Raw genomic sequence first — 15,330 nt, 5'->3', positions numbered from 1 at the left:
TATCAGCCAAACGAGAATCAAAGTATTAGGCTTGGTATATAACGATGAACCAAAAAAATTTGCACATTTCTTCTGAAAAAACACGTTTTTGTTTGTCATTTTTAATAAATGAAATTTTCAATCCTGATAATCAAAACAAGTCACAGTAAACGAAGAACAAAACGGAAAATGAGGTGAGGAGGAAAAGCATATAAAATAGGCGTTAAGACTTTCACTTTCTGAAATTTCTTTGCTGCTACCAATGAAAAAATCTTGCCAAGCATTAATGCTTTACAATTGTAAACATTAATGTAAAGTTATGTACATAATTTTTTTGAGTTTCTAGCCGTTTTTTTGGTTTACTCATAAAATTTGTTACGTTTTGTGGCTTTATACTTGGTTTAAATTAACATAACGTTAAATTTTCACAAATTTTTAATTTTTTTTTGGTCATTTTTCGAATCCGGACAAAATCCGGACAGATCACTGAAAATCCGGACATGTCCGGGCAAAATCCGGACGTCTGGTAACCCTACTACCGATATTGGTGAAATGTATACGATCAATCTTTGCCATAATCGGGCTAATCAGGCTAAACTCTTCTGTTTCCAATCCAGTTGTCTTGAGCGTGTTTCGTATCAAGATTACCGTTTCTGTCATGGACTCCCATTCACGTTCGGACGGGCGTATCGGTAACTTCGATGATGATCGTATACGAGCCTTTAATGCTGGAATTATCCGGCTTCGACCACCGTAATGCTTGTCCAACGTAACTAATACTTCATTCATATCCGGATTAAATTGATCTACTCGGTCCAGTATGTACCGATGCTTGTCAGGCAATAGATCCCGTATTTCCATCATTTTATTCAAGTTTCCTCGAATCTGTGGATTATCAATCAAGTAGTGTTTGATCATCTGCCGAAATACCGGGTACCCAATTGGATCACCGTCGTAATGTTTTAGACGTTTCGCTTCGATTTTTGGACCACCAGAACGTGAATAGTAATTACCATAGTCCCACCAGTATTGTTGATATGGATAGTACGTGGTACCTGTTGGGATCGTGTAGTTTGTTTCCGGTTGTCCATTATTCGTGGTTTGGCGACTCGTAGACGGTTGCTCTTGATCATCATTTCGTGTATCAATGATTGGATTAGCACGTGCGTTTGGATCACCTGTTGTGTTGTCTTCGCGGTCACCGCCAGCGGTAGTTTTCGGTTGCTTGTACGTCGATTTGAATGATGATGTCGGATCGTTGATTCGATTGTCCTCTTTCACGGTCATTTTCTCGAATTGCCGTTCCATTTCGATCAATAGATCTTCAATGCTAGAACAATCACTGGCCATCGTCCTCATATCGTCAAGTTTTCGACTGATTAGATTCCTTTCGTATTCTGTATCTTCTTGACGTTTGAGCCGTTCAAATCCTTTACGTATGATCGACACCGTACTAGAGATTCGTGACAACTTATCGATTGTATGCTTCAGGTTATCAAAATCCGTTTCTTCCTCTTTCGTCAACGACGCCTTTTCAATGATGATATTACTTAATTGATAATACTGGTTCTTCAATTGTTTAATCTCCTGTGGATCGACCTCGTAGCCCCATCCTATCATCATTGTATTGTTAGCCATTCGTATTGCGTTGCACACCTTCTTGACTTCCGTTCGTAGTTCCTCATCGGTCATTGCAGCCGCCGTACGTGTTAATACCATCGTGAATATTCGTAAATATCATAAATTTCGTGCTTCGTGAATCGTAAATTGACCGTTGACGTAAATTATTCGGTAGCCAATGTCGTTGCCATTGGTGCTGATAACGAAATAGACAAAAAACTTCTTATCACTGGCCGGTTTGAAATAAACTTTGATTTTATTTAGTATAATTTAATAAAGAAAATAATTCATTAGAAAACGTAAACATAACAACATCACGATGATAATAGGAATGATGATAAAAATGATATGCTAACGTGTTGTTCACTCGAAACCACGATGATTGCCCATGGTCTGCCAAAACGCATGCTCGACCAAAAAAACAATTGTCATGATAATAATGACTTTGACATTATTAAATGGACTTTAATCACGATTGTGATGTCAGTTGATTTTTAATGTCCAACTTTATTTTTTTTTATTACGGAAAATGGGGGATAGTGTGGTTTTAAGAATATCGATATATTCTTCACAATTCACACTATTGAAGCACAGTCTCAACTCTGATCTCCCACCATGCCTATTGCTAAGAAATAATTATTAAAACATTCTAAAAAAAAAATCTTACCATATGGCCCCCCAAACCATCACACTGAAACCGTTGTGCTTAACCGTGGCTCGGAGCCTCTTGGCTTGGTATGCCTGATTCTTCTTGCGATACACGAATGTGCGATAAGCATCGCTAAACTGAGAAAATCGACTTTCGTCGGAAAAAATTACTTTTTTCCAATAATCAAGAGGCATTTCAGCCATTTTATTGGCCCATTTACGACGCTTGTTTATGTTTTTCTTGGATAAAAGTGGTTTTTTTCTTGCTATTCTGACGTTATATTCGGCCATCTTGGTGTATTTCTGTATCGTATTTCTCGACACATCAAGATGATTCGCCAATTCTTTGCCTGTTGTCGTCGGTGTTTTTTCAATTTGACGATCAAGTCTTCTCAATGTTTGCTCTGTTGGACCAGGCCGACCTGGTGGTTTGATGGCATTTTGAATTTTGAATTTTGAATTCTGAACTGGTCGTGTTAGGTTGGAAATTTGCCATTTTCTCGATGTAAAAATGGCACAAAATAAGCCATAATTTTTTCTAGATCTTAGAGCAAGATTTTCAAAACAAATGCAAAATTGTCAAAATTGATGTTAAGTATGATTGCAATACACATTATGGTGTCCATACATTTTTGCCGACCTCAGGGATTTATTAATCCGCCAGATGGAATTACAGTCTAGAGGGGCAAAAATTTTCCCTACATAAACTTTGACACCCCACTTCTACTCTCAAAAATGATAGCCGGAAGTTGAAACTTATTTTGTTCGAAGCAGCAACTCTTTCGCTATGCACTGGCGAAATATTTTCGCCTGATTCCGACAAAAAACATGGTTTTAGAAGCTTTGAAAAAACCCTCTCTCCCATAGGCCGTAATGCTTTTTTCGAAAGTGTCCAGTTTTTTACTGGTCATGTGTGTACACTGATGCCAGCTTCGGTCAAGGTGTTTCTAAACATTCAACATCTGGTATTATTGTCCGTTGTGGGATGTCTACTTTAATTTGGAGATCTTGTCGTCAATCGAAATTATGCACATCGAGCTGTGAGGCAGAATCCCGAGCTTTGTTGGATGGGCACAACATCATGAAACCAATACGCGAAGTCTTGGAATTTATGAATTTATGAATTATATGACAAATGTTGTTTTCTGTTGTGATAACAAGTCTACCATTCAAATTTATACCGGGAGCACGATGAAGAGATCTAGTCATTTTGACATAGAAATCAAGAAGCTTGTTGAGATTTTCTCAGATGATCCATCTATGTCTGTTAATTTTGTTCCTACCGATTTTCAATTAGCAGACAATATAATAGTTTTGTTGTAGTTTTTCAGATTCTCTTGAATCGCGAAATCTAAGAAAAGAAAATTAAAAAGAAAGAACTCGATCGAAAAATAATGAAAAAAATTTTAATGATTATGTTGATAAAAAAATATACATTGATTAATATACAAAAAGTGTGTGAGTGTGTCTTTCATTAATCAAATATAAGTTGTAAACAAATCTGCGTACATAAGAGAATATGATGATTGAGATCGATGATAATTATTGGTTTAATATTCTTCATCTGATGATGAATTATCATAATCGACCAGTTTGTTGAATGCTACCAGTTTTCGATAATTCTTTTGATAACACAGCTTCAGCGATACCAACTTTATAAATTTTGTGTACGAAATTGGTACTTGGTGAACAGGTAGAACCGAAACGTTCCACCTTTAATGTCATTGTTTCATTTTTTGGCGAATCAAATTTAGGATTTTCAATCCAACAATTGACAAACACCCAAAGATGATTACGTATTTGTGATGGTTCCACATTGATGCCAACTTGATTTTCCGTTTTAATAACTTCGGCCACTTTATTGACAATTTGATCGGTTAAATGATCAACATGTTTACCGCCACGAGTGGTTGCAATGCCATTAACAAAACTGATTTGTTGGAATCCATTATTGCTAACGGTGGCAGCAATTTCCCATCGATCATTGACTTTTTGATGGACAACTTTGATATCATTACCAATTTCATCTTGACGATCTTTGACAAAAAGTTTGACATAATCTTTGAAACCGCTGATGGGTAATTTTTTTCCATTAAGATATACATTTACATCACGCGTTGTACCGGCAATATCGTATGCTCGTCGTGAGAATAATGCCACAATATCTTTATCAAGACGATTCATTTTAAATTGCGATAAATCAGGTTTAAATGATATACGGGTAAAATCTTCAGCTGCATTCGCACCGATTTTAGGATCCTTTATCTTCGTCATATTTTTTTTCCAAATTTGTGAAAATAATTTTTGATATTCTTTGCTTGAAGTTTGTACTTTGAATTTCGTACTGAAAGTGTTACAGTGTTTGGCTTTAAAACCATTACGACCACCGACCAGTTTTTTCTCTTCGTCATCATAACAATTTGATGGTGTCAATACAGTATCGAATATCAATGTTGGTACATAGCATTCTTCCGTTTCATGTTCAAACACAGGAATTCCTTTACCATTATTATAAATGGTTATTTCGTTGCGATCGCTACCGTAGTATATATATAGAAAAAAAACAAACAAAATCAATTTAAATCAATCAATATACAAGACATAATCATATGACACTTACACATCAATATCTATTCGTATACAATCCATTGATTCATCTCTCTGTTTATTATCGGCAGCATTGACAAGTATTTCATCAAATATTTTATACAATAATGGAGCATATGTAATTTCACGGTATACCATTTTTTCTTGATCACCATCCCAGACCCACATTTGCTATCAAATGTAAAAAAAAAAATTTGAATATAGAAAAATTATTCAAGTTATACAAACAAAACAAACCTTTGTCACTTTTTGCTTATCCATAGTAGAACCAATATATGTATGTTATGTGACAAAAATTAAATGTAAACAAAAAAAAAGTATAAAATGTTGAAAACAATAATGACGATGACGAACAACAATCAAAAAAACGACAATAATGGTGATGATTGTGTCGTTGTCTTGGAAATTTATATGATTTCTTGGACAGTCAAACTGCCAATCGGTTGAAACCACGCCTCACGTTGATAACCAGCTCAATCTGTCTTTCACGTGGGCCATGTGTTCAGCTTGTTTCGCTACTCATGTATCAGGCCCAGCTTGTCCTTGCTTGAAATAGTAGAAAAGTTTCCAGAAAATAAAAGTGGTGTACAGAGCATTAACCAATAGAATTGGAGAGTTTTGGCGGTTAATTAAAAAACAAAATTCTTCTTTTTCTTTGGATTAATTACCCCTCTTTTTTCCTTATCTTGATGACATTAATTCGTGTGTGTATTGGTTTTAATAACCTTTCACGAGAAAAAACAAACAAACGAACGAACGAGCAAAAAACACAAAGATGACTTTTTTTTGTTTGTTGTTTACGACAATGAAAAAAAATATTCGAAAAAATTGAAACAACAAAAAAAAATTTTTTCATTATCACACACACTTGTTGCACACACACTCAATATATTTTTCTTATCACTAAAATTTTTTTCGTTATTTTTCAATCGAGTTTTTTCTTCTTCAAATTTCCTGTCCACACACAGCAAAATAAAAGTCAAAGTCAAAGTTTTCGAAGAAAAATAAAAATCAAATGTATCATTTATTTATATGAGAAAAAAATGAATTATCAAGGGAATGTGTGGTTCGTTTGTAGAAATTAAGAAAAAATTAGTGAATCTTTGATAGACAAAAATAAGGCAGGCAATTTGTAGGAAAAACATGGAAACCAATTTCATTGATGAACTTATCCATATCCTTTGCTTATTGTGTATTTGAATAATAATAATGAGAATAAAGCATAATCTATCTGTTTGCAACAGTATCCAAAACATTATTAACGCTCTTAATATCACATTTGGACCTATCCACAACAACCAAACATTGGACAAAAAATGTATAAACCGAGTATTCAAGAACAAAATTCTGCAAATCATGCCGTTTATTTAGCGTGATAATAATCAACAAAATGGCTTTATGATCTGCGTATACTTGATCAATAAAGCTTTATTTTATCCACAAATATTTCAATAGTGTTCAATTCCCAATCATGACTGCGAACGTATTATCGATGTGATAATCATTACGATGTTATGGAACATCGTAGATTTTTATATATATAAATGAAAATTGTCTTTACTAATTGTATCAGATTTTGTCATTTCAATAAATGCAATTATCGATTATTATATTTTTTGAATAAAATGATTGTTTGCAATTTTTATTTTTACATAAGAAAAATAGAAATATATTAACGTTCGTGCAACGGTTGAGAAGAAAAACTTTGTTGGTCAACTAATTAATAAGAAAGAACTCGATTGAAAAATAACGAAAAAAATTTTAGTGATAAGAAAAATATATTGAGTGTGTGTGCAACAAGTGTGTGTGATAATGAAAAATTTTTTTTTTTGTTTCAATTTTTTCGAATATTTTTTCTTCATTGTCGTAAACAAAAAACAAAAGAAAAAAAAGTCATTTTTGTGTTTTTTGCTCGTTCGTTTGTTTGTTTGTTTTTTCTCGTGAAAGGTTATTAAAACCAACACACACGCACACACACTAATCACTGTTTTCGAGATAAGAGAAAAAAAGGGGTAATTAATCCCTAGAAAAACAAGAATTTTTTTTTCAAACAAAAGAAACATGTTTTTCAGATACATGTTTTTTCGTCGCAAAAAGGTTGGGGAGGGAAAAAAACAGTAAACATAGTCATTTCGTTTTATTTTGTTTCGGAAAGAAAGTGAAGAAAAACACACTAATCACAATTTTCGAGATAAGAGAAAAAAGGGGTAATTAATCCAAGGAAAAAGAAGAATTTTTTTTATTGCTTTCGTTTTTTCTTAATCTTATAAAAAAACAAACAGAAGAAAAAAGTGAAAAAAATGAACGATGAAAAAATCTCTGCTGCTGTTGTCGTTTTCACTGGTCGTTTGGTTTTTTTTTTTTGGTTGATTCCAAAATATTGAATCAAAACACACGCAGAGAGACATGTCTCATACCATATAATAGTTTTGTTGTAGTTTTTTTTATTTGGTTGTTTTTCAGATTTTCTTGAATCACGAAATCTAAGAAAAGAAAATTAAAAATTTGTCTCAATGCATGTAGTGTGTGGAAATTTTTTTTTAGTCTCAATGACTCGATTCTTTCGAGTATCGTCTCAGTATTTTGTTGCTCCAGTTATTCTTGTTGTTGTTGTTAATGTTGACAAAACAAAGCAAAAAATTCCGTTTCCGTACTTGATACACACACAAAAAAAATTGCCGCATTGTCATTATCATCATCTAGGAAAAAAACCATATTGTCATTGAATTTCCGAGACACACATAGAATAATCTGAATGTTATTGATCGATTTCATTGACTTATTTTACATTGTGAATATACCACACACACTTGTTGCACACACACACACCATTTGTATTTTCAATCAATATTTTTCTTATCATTAAAATTTTCTTTGTTATTTTTCAATCGAGTTTTTTCTTCTTCAAATTTCCTGTCAAATAAAAGTCAAAGTCAAAGTTTTTGAAGAAAAATAAAAATCAAATGTATCATTTATTCATATGAGAAAAAAATGAATTATCAAGGGAATGTGTTTTGGACTGGTGGTTCGTTTGTAAAATTTAAAATTAGAAAAAATTAGTGAATCTTTGATAGACAAAAATAAGGCAGGCAATCTGTAGGAAAAACATGGAAACCAATTTCATTGATGAACTTATCCATATCCTTTGCTTATTGTGTATTTGAATAATAATAATGAGAATAAAGCATAATCTATCTATTTGCAACAGTATCCATGTTGTAAATAATTAATGAAGAAGAAAATGAAGAAGATAATCATGTTACAGGATTACGTCGTTCTAACAGATCAAATTTTGGTATTCCGCCTGAAAGATTTCAAGCTGGTTTATTATTAAAAGATCAAGTGATAATACCAAAAACATATGATGAAGCTATGAAGTCAAAAGAATCGTCTCTTTGGAATCTTGCAATAAATGAAGAATTCAATTCAATTTTAAAACATGGTGTTTTTGAAGAAGTAGAAAGATCAAAAGAAAATGTTAAGAATATAGTTGGTAGTCGCTATATCTTTACAATTAAATCAGATGAAAAAGGCAATATAGATCGTTTTAAAGCTCGTTTAATTTGTCAAGGTTTCAGTCAAGTTAAAGACATTGATTATCATGATATTTATTCTCCTGTTACAAATTTTACTACAATACGAATAGTTTTAACATATGCAGCTATTAATAATTTGGCTGTAACGCATTTAGATGTTAAAACAGCTTTTTTAAATGGAGATTTAAAAGAAGATATATATGTTGAACCACCTAAAAGACATAAGAAAGAAAATATAATTTGGAAATTGAAAAAAAGTTTATATGGTTTGAAACAATCTCCAAGATGTTGGTTTGAAAAATTAAACAGTATTCTTCAAGATGTTGGTTTTATCAGAAGTTTGAATGATAAATGTTTGTTTATACATTCAAGTAAGAAAGTTATCATCGTAGTGTATGTAGATGATATCTTATTATGCACAAAAGAAGATTGTGAAATCGAAAATATAGTAAATTTGTTGTCAAAACATATTGAAATCAAGAATTTAGGCAATGTTAAGAATTTTTGTGGTTTGGAAATACGAAAGGAAAAAAATATTTTTCAAATAAGTCAAAAAGGATATATAGAAGAGTTGATCAAAACATATGATTTGAAGGATTCAAGAGATGTAAAGATTCCTTTGGGTGATTTCAATGTTAATGTCAAGAGTGACTTATATGATATAGAATCAACTCAAAAAATTATTGGTTGTCTTCAATATATTGCTAATAGATCAAGACCAGACATAGCAGCTAGTGTAAATATTTTGTCTTCAAAAATGCATGAACCAACAAAACATATTTGGAATTGTGCAAAAAATATTATTCGTTATTTAAAGGGATCATTGAATGTTTCTTTAAATCTTGGTCATTTTAATGATGAACATCTTACTGTATTTACTGATTCTGATTTTGGAACAACACCTGGAAGAAAATCAATTAGTGGTGTTTTAATAAAATACTATGGTTCAACAATTGGCTGGATGAGTAAAAAACAAAAATCAGTATCTATTTCAACAGCTGAAGCAGAATATTATGCCATATCATTAGGTGTAGCTGAATGTTTATGGATAAGCAGATTAATCAATGATATAGAGTTCAAAAGACCATGTTTTGTAATTAAAACTGATAATCAGTCTGCAATGAAAATTTTTAAAGATGGACCACAAAGACATTCTAAACATATAGATATTAGAAGAGAATATGTTCTAGATAATTTAAATCGAAATGAATGTAAAATTGTATATATTCCTGGTGAAAAACAGCTGAGTGATTTTCTTACAAAACCATTTAAACAAAAAACTAAAGAAATTATCATCAAAGACGTCTTTAATTTTGGGGGGGATGTTGTAAATAATTAATTACTATATTATTACTTATAACAATAGAATATTAATTCTATATATGAAATTTTTAAAAAACCACAATAAACTAACTGCTTTATTTTATTTTTCTCAATCCAAAACATTATCAACGCTCTGAATATCACATTTGGACCTATCCACAACAACCAAACATTGGACAAAGAATATAAACCGAGTATTCAAGAACAAAATTCTGCAAATCATGCGTGATAATAATCAACAAAATGACTCAACTTCAAACTCTTGAGGCAAAACGAGTAAACCAACAACAACAACGCTCATCGTATCGACACCATCACAGCAGGACAACAGAAACAAGAAATGTGCGTTATGTTCAAGGTCGAATCACAGCAACAGTGTGGCTCAGCAAAAACACGAAAGCAGTTGGCTAAATTTTTTTTCGGGGTTTTTGTTTTCGGTCATTTGGTTTCGGTGTTTCGGTTTTCGGGGTTTTTGTTTTTGGTCATTTGGTTTCGGTGTTTCGGTTTTCGGGGTTTTTGTTTTCGGGATTTTGACCTACAACCGTGGGGAAAACTTTTGAATGCCGCTGAAACAGTTCGTCCAGCTCAGAAGTAGAAGTCGCTTCCAAAGAAACGCATTCTGTGGTATGTAGCTTTGACAAAGCTTTTTTTCATTGTTCTAGCTCAGCACACTTTGCTGCAGATTTTGCATCCAATAGATGGTGCAGTCCTTCAATAGAACATAGAAAGAGTTCGAATTCGAATTTTTCGAATTGATTATTGTGATAATACATATGTCACACGTGATTTTCATTTTGTGTGCCTGTGTGAGTGTGTATTTGATGATGAAATCTTGCCTGAAGACTGCATTCATTTGAATGATTTTTTTTGTTTTTGTTCCTGTGATCTATGATCTACTCATCGGTTGGTAAGTTATTTCGGTTATTTAACCTGATTATACCTAAAATACCTGATAATTTTTTTCATTTAAAATAAAGAAAAGAGCATTTAAGATTCAATGTTGAGTGTCTTCATGCGATGAACCCACAAGGTTATCCTATAGAATCTATAGACACAAACTTGGATTAAACATTGGATCGATTATCATGTTCAGTCGCAATATTGAACCACAAAGTGGTTTGCTAAATGGCACGCGTTTATTTGTAAATAGACGCAGCATTGAAGCTCGAATATTGACAAGGAGGCTATGATTCATTTGGCAGCAAAACGATCGAGATCTTAAGCTACCATTTAAATTGGTGCGTGGACGATTTCCTGTCGTATTGGCTTTTGCTCTGACAATTAATTAATGTTTTAAGGGAAATCTTTCGATAAAATAAGTGTGTACCTTCCTACACCAGCATTGCAACATGGAATGATTTATGTGGCTAAAAAGCTAGATCACATTAACCGTTCATATACTACGAGACATCAAAGCCTCAGCTGGCCTGCTCCAACGCAAAAATTTAGCTGCTTGTGTAATTGCGTTATATTGAATCAGCGCTACATTCTAGAGCAGTCATTCTCAAATTCTCAACCTTTTTTTGTTGCCACTGATTTGTGAACAATTTTTGTGTAGCGGCACAGGGGTGAGAGTGACTGATTCTAGAGAAAAAGGATACTGATGAAATTTTTTATTGCCATGATTTATTTCCACTTAATTTGTGGTTTCTTTTATACGCACAGTGGCGACTTCTTTTCCACTGAATATTTTCTTTGTTCATTTTTTTTTGATTTCATCATCATCAATCTGAAAAAAATAACACATAATCAATTATCAAACAATCAGTGAGAATAAAAGAAAATCTTTCCCATATAATGGATGATTCTCGTAATAATCGAGCTCCGCTAAAGGTTTGTGTGTTTGTCATTCGATTATTGATCATGAATTTATCAGATTCTTTACGATAATGTCACCAGCAATGGCTAACCCCAGGACAGCCACCAGTTCCGACGCCCAGGCCAAAGCTTCACCAGAAGAAAGTATTGTTATTGGTTCACCATGAGCTTCTTGAGTCGAGCCAAACGATAACAGCGGAAGTCTTGCCAACAACTGGAGCGATTCAAATTGGCAATTGACCAGAAAGACCAGCCCTTTTTCCATTACGACAATGACCCGACTTTTCGTCACCAGTTATCATTCGGTTGAAAAACGGATCAACTCTATGTTTCAGCAACAATGAAGTGCAAATCATTACACGTTGTCCAAGGTTGACTTCGGACAAATTGTGGGGCGTCCAACTACCCATTCTGCTTTTCTTCCCCAATGAATGAAGATGATTAAAAACTGTCGCACTGGAACAATTGAGAATTTCTAATAATTCACTGATGGTGTGTCTCGGGTTTGTTTCCACCAATTCCAGCAATTTATCTTCATCAATCTGTTGAGGTCAGCCAGACCTCGGTCGATCCTCCAAGTTAAAATCGCCCTCTTGAAATCGCTGAAACCACCGTTGAACAGTACGGGTACTCACAGCGTTTTCGTAAGCTTCGTTGGTTTCAACAGCAGCTCTAGTTGCACTGATGCCCATTTTGTACCAATAAAGCATCAGGTGACGAATGTGAATTTCACTTGGCCAATTTTGGCAAATTTCTTCTTTTGTTGTATTCATCATTTTTTTTTGTTTTTTTTTTTTGCTTATTTTTTTGTTGTTTTTTCTTTCATTAAATTTTTCCTATGGCGGAATAACACAGTGGCTGATAGCGGCCGACCGGATTTTGACCCGCCCTCTAGAAAAAATGAGTTGCGGAAGAATTCCGCTCATAATTTTTTTCAACTCCCAGGACATGTGGAATTTTCATTGAGTGGTCAGATGACCATTACCTCTTTCGTCGGGGTCACCACGAGCAAAAAATCAAAATGGCTAAAATTTTGATTTTTAATGGGTCGAATTCCAGAGGCTGGCTAGCACTTCCGGTAGCCAAAGTTGGAAAAAATTTATTTTTGAATTAAAGCCTGGTTATCAAAGAATAAATCGAGGTCATACATGATGTCAAAACCTTTACCAAATTTTTGAGACGGCATTTCCAAAAAGTTATATACAAAAAACGACAGTACTTTCTAAATTTCCTAATACATTGTGTTATGATTTGGAAATGAAAAAAATAAACTCAACTCACATCGAAATTAATTTATATTTTAAAAAAATAAATAAAAACGAAAAAAGTAAAAAAAAAATAATTTTTGTCTTTATTTACAAATTTTAAAAATTCAGTAATTCGATAAGTCAAAAAAAAAATTTTCCAGACCAGAAAAAACGATACATAACGATAATGCAAATCCAGAAACCAGATTTACAAGGAAAATATTTCGAAAATACAATCGTCATACAATATGGTACTGATATTATTGAAGCATATGATGAGGCTAAACGATTACGATGTGAATGGTTTGAAGCATATGAAAAGCCGGCTACATTTCGACCTGCCATTCCTGTAAGTGATATTGGTGATAGAAGATCATCAAAAAAAAAAAAAATCCGTTTTACCCATTCGATGATGTGATCTGTCAAAGAACAAGTCTAGAAATTTTCGGAAGAAATGATATCTAAATATGATCTGATTTTTTTTCTTATTCGTCATCGTCTTTTTTTTCTAATTACAATATAATGTATAATGTTTTTCCATGAAATATTTACACATTTTTTAAATAAGAAATTCGATGCATTTTGTTTGATTGTATGTACAAGAAACAAGTGCCAATATTGGATTGATCTACAAATAAGATGATGATTCGACAGTTTTTATGAAAAAATTTGCCCAGGTGAAAAACAATCCATCCATATCAAGTATAAACAACGTTGTCAAGGCCACACAGGAATTTTGTTCGTTTCATCAAACGATAGCTTCGTCTTTATAATGAATTCTATCCTCTTCAATATCAGTTATACGTCTTTTTAATCTTTCAACGTCCGAACTAATTGAAGTGAGAAAAAAAAATCAGAAAATATAAAATCTGGTTCAACAAATTTACCGTAGTGAAACATTTTCCGCTCTTAAATCCTGGATATATTTAACCGTTTTAGCCAATATTCCACCTTTTGATTGGCCTTGTTTTGTACGATCGGTTGCACAATCCGGTACCTCTTTTGATAATGCATAAATCCAATCATTAATTTTATCACGACGTCTACGTTCAATTTCACGATGTGTCATTCGTCGTTTTTGATCCGCTACATTTTTTGGGGCTGTAAATGATTCACCTGATTATTGATTAAAATTTGAATCAATTCAATGTTTTTGTTTTCATGTTGAAAAACAATCATACTTTTCTTAACGAACGTATTCTGATTATTATCATTATTTGTATTATTATTGGGCATCATTACTAATATTTGTGGACCATTGTTACCCGTAGATGATGTTGTAGTTTGTAACAATGTTGCTGGAAAATTTTTGGAAAAAATTTCAATGATCAATTGATGTTTGAAAAAGTTGTTGTAACACACTTACAATTGGATTGATTGAGATTGACAACTCTATATGAAACTTGTGGATTAGATTTGGTCTGTATCACTATATTGGCCACATCTAATGATGATAATAATAAATTAAGAATGGTAGATTTTGCACAATTCTCCTGAATACATACCGTTTGATGATGCAGACGTGGCTATATTGTTTGTTGATTTCAGTATTTTTGATTCGGTTTTTACTGTTTCAAAAAACAAAACAAAACAAAACATGATTATGGATTGTCAAAAAATTTCGAATCATCAATCAATACCATTAATATTGGGCGATGAGTGTGTTGTTGATGATCGTGTTTTCATCAATTTACGTACCGGACTACGAGAAATGGTGGAAAATTTATAAATTTAAAATTTTTGGCAACTTGTCAACAATATACCTTTTAGATTCCATATTATCTGGTCATCAGAAAACGAATTACAATGATCAATGAATATAAAAATGGCAATCAAATGAATAGATGAAGAGAAAATTGTGAATTATTAATTGAAATATAATTTCAAAATTTCTTCTGGGATTTTTTCATAACGAAGAAAAATGATAGAAACATCCAAATCCAAAAACCGTTTCGATCATGTGATGTGACTGCACATATAAAATTGGTGTGTACGTGTTTTTCAATTATCAACACACACACACACACACATACACAAAACAGCAGCATAACAGCCGAACGAGTCAGGTGCCAATAGAAATTTTCCTTTCATTGGCCTATACCTCTCCTCCATAGCAACGTTATATATACAGGCAATTGATTACCCCTTTTACATTTCATTTCATATATTCTTGTGTGTGAGATTCATTCAAAAATGACGTTACCAAATTTTCTGAATTTTTTGTTGTTGTTGTTGTTGTTGGGTGTGTGTTTGCCTATGCGGTATAATTTTTTATTTTCAATTAATTATCATCATTTTTATATATATGAATTGGTCATTTTTTCTGATTTATACAATAAAAATCCAATCTATAGATTGACTCAAATCTTTTATCGTTCCAATTAAATTTCAATGAATTTTCTTTTGGATATACGAAAACAATTGAAACATTAATAACAAGAAAAAAATAGTGTATACGTATGACATGATAGACACACATCATCTTCCTCATTCATTATATCATCAGATGAATATCATCATCATTTTTATGACGAATTTATTTAGAAATTTCG

At 32.6% G+C, this 15,330-nt stretch overlaps 2 protein-coding genes and 1 long non-coding RNA gene across 4 annotated transcripts; 1 reads left to right on the top strand and 2 right to left on the bottom strand.

Moving 5' to 3' along the window:
- Window positions 1-3,636: 3,636 nt before the first annotated feature.
- On the bottom strand, window positions 3,637-5,580 carry LOC142597408 (DNA topoisomerase 2-alpha-like). The gene is made up of 3 exons (XM_075729499.1): window positions 5,092-5,580; window positions 4,868-5,025; window positions 3,637-4,783 (listed from the first exon to the last, which is right to left on the bottom strand). Exons 1-3 carry the CDS (start codon window positions 5,113-5,115, stop codon window positions 3,826-3,828), a joined length of 1,140 nt encoding a protein of 379 aa, XP_075585614.1. The 5' UTR covers window positions 5,116-5,580; the 3' UTR covers window positions 3,637-3,825.
- A 4,283-nt stretch (window positions 5,581-9,863) lies between these two features.
- Window positions 9,864-12,870, top strand: LOC124495164 (uncharacterized). 2 transcript variants are annotated; one of them, XR_006959262.2, is made up of 3 exons: window positions 9,864-10,620; window positions 10,691-11,546; window positions 11,613-12,870. It is a non-coding gene; the product is annotated as an uncharacterized LOC124495164 (long non-coding RNA). The 2 variants fall into 2 exon arrangements; XR_012832137.1 differs by having other exon boundaries at window positions 9,864-11,546.
- Window positions 12,871-13,331: 461 nt separating this feature from the next.
- Window positions 13,332-15,019, bottom strand: LOC124495145 (uncharacterized). Its single transcript, XM_047058482.2, has 7 exons — window positions 14,542-15,019; window positions 14,419-14,480; window positions 14,284-14,346; window positions 14,145-14,222; window positions 13,960-14,076; window positions 13,666-13,894; window positions 13,332-13,608 (listed from the first exon to the last, which is right to left on the bottom strand). The coding sequence occupies exons 1-7, from the start codon at window positions 14,553-14,555 to the stop codon at window positions 13,527-13,529; spliced, it is 645 nt and encodes a 214-aa protein (XP_046914438.1). The 5' UTR covers window positions 14,556-15,019; the 3' UTR covers window positions 13,332-13,526.
- Between the last annotated feature and the right edge of the window lie 311 nt (window positions 15,020-15,330).

Source organism: Dermatophagoides farinae, chromosome 3 (assembly GCF_024713945.1).
Source record: "Dermatophagoides farinae isolate YC_2012a chromosome 3, ASM2471394v1, whole genome shotgun sequence".
Lineage (NCBI taxonomy): Eukaryota > Metazoa > Arthropoda > Arachnida > Sarcoptiformes > Pyroglyphidae > Dermatophagoides > Dermatophagoides farinae.
The sequence above is the reverse complement of the archived record's forward strand: the minus strand, read 5'-3'. Positions and strand labels throughout refer to the sequence as shown.

Bases quoted from the DNA above. Each gene is read 5' to 3' on its own strand.
- LOC142597408 (XM_075729499.1), bottom strand. From the start codon at position 5,115: ATGGATAAGCAAAAAGTGACAAAG. The intron at 5,026-5,091 runs GTTTGTTTTGTT...TACATTTGATAG, and splicing joins ATAAGCAAAAAGTGACAAAG to CAAATGTGGGTCTGGGATGG. The intron at 4,784-4,867 runs GTAAGTGTCATA...ATACTACGGTAG, and splicing joins ATACGAATAGATATTGATGT to CGATCGCAACGAAATAACCA.
- LOC124495145 (XM_047058482.2), bottom strand. The intron at 13,895-13,959 runs GTATGATTGTTT...ATCAATAATCAG, and splicing joins GAATACGTTCGTTAAGAAAA to GTGAATCATTTACAGCCCCA. The intron at 13,609-13,665 runs GTAAATTTGTTG...CACTTCAATTAG, and splicing joins GCGGAAAATGTTTCACTACG to TTCGGACGTTGAAAGATTAA.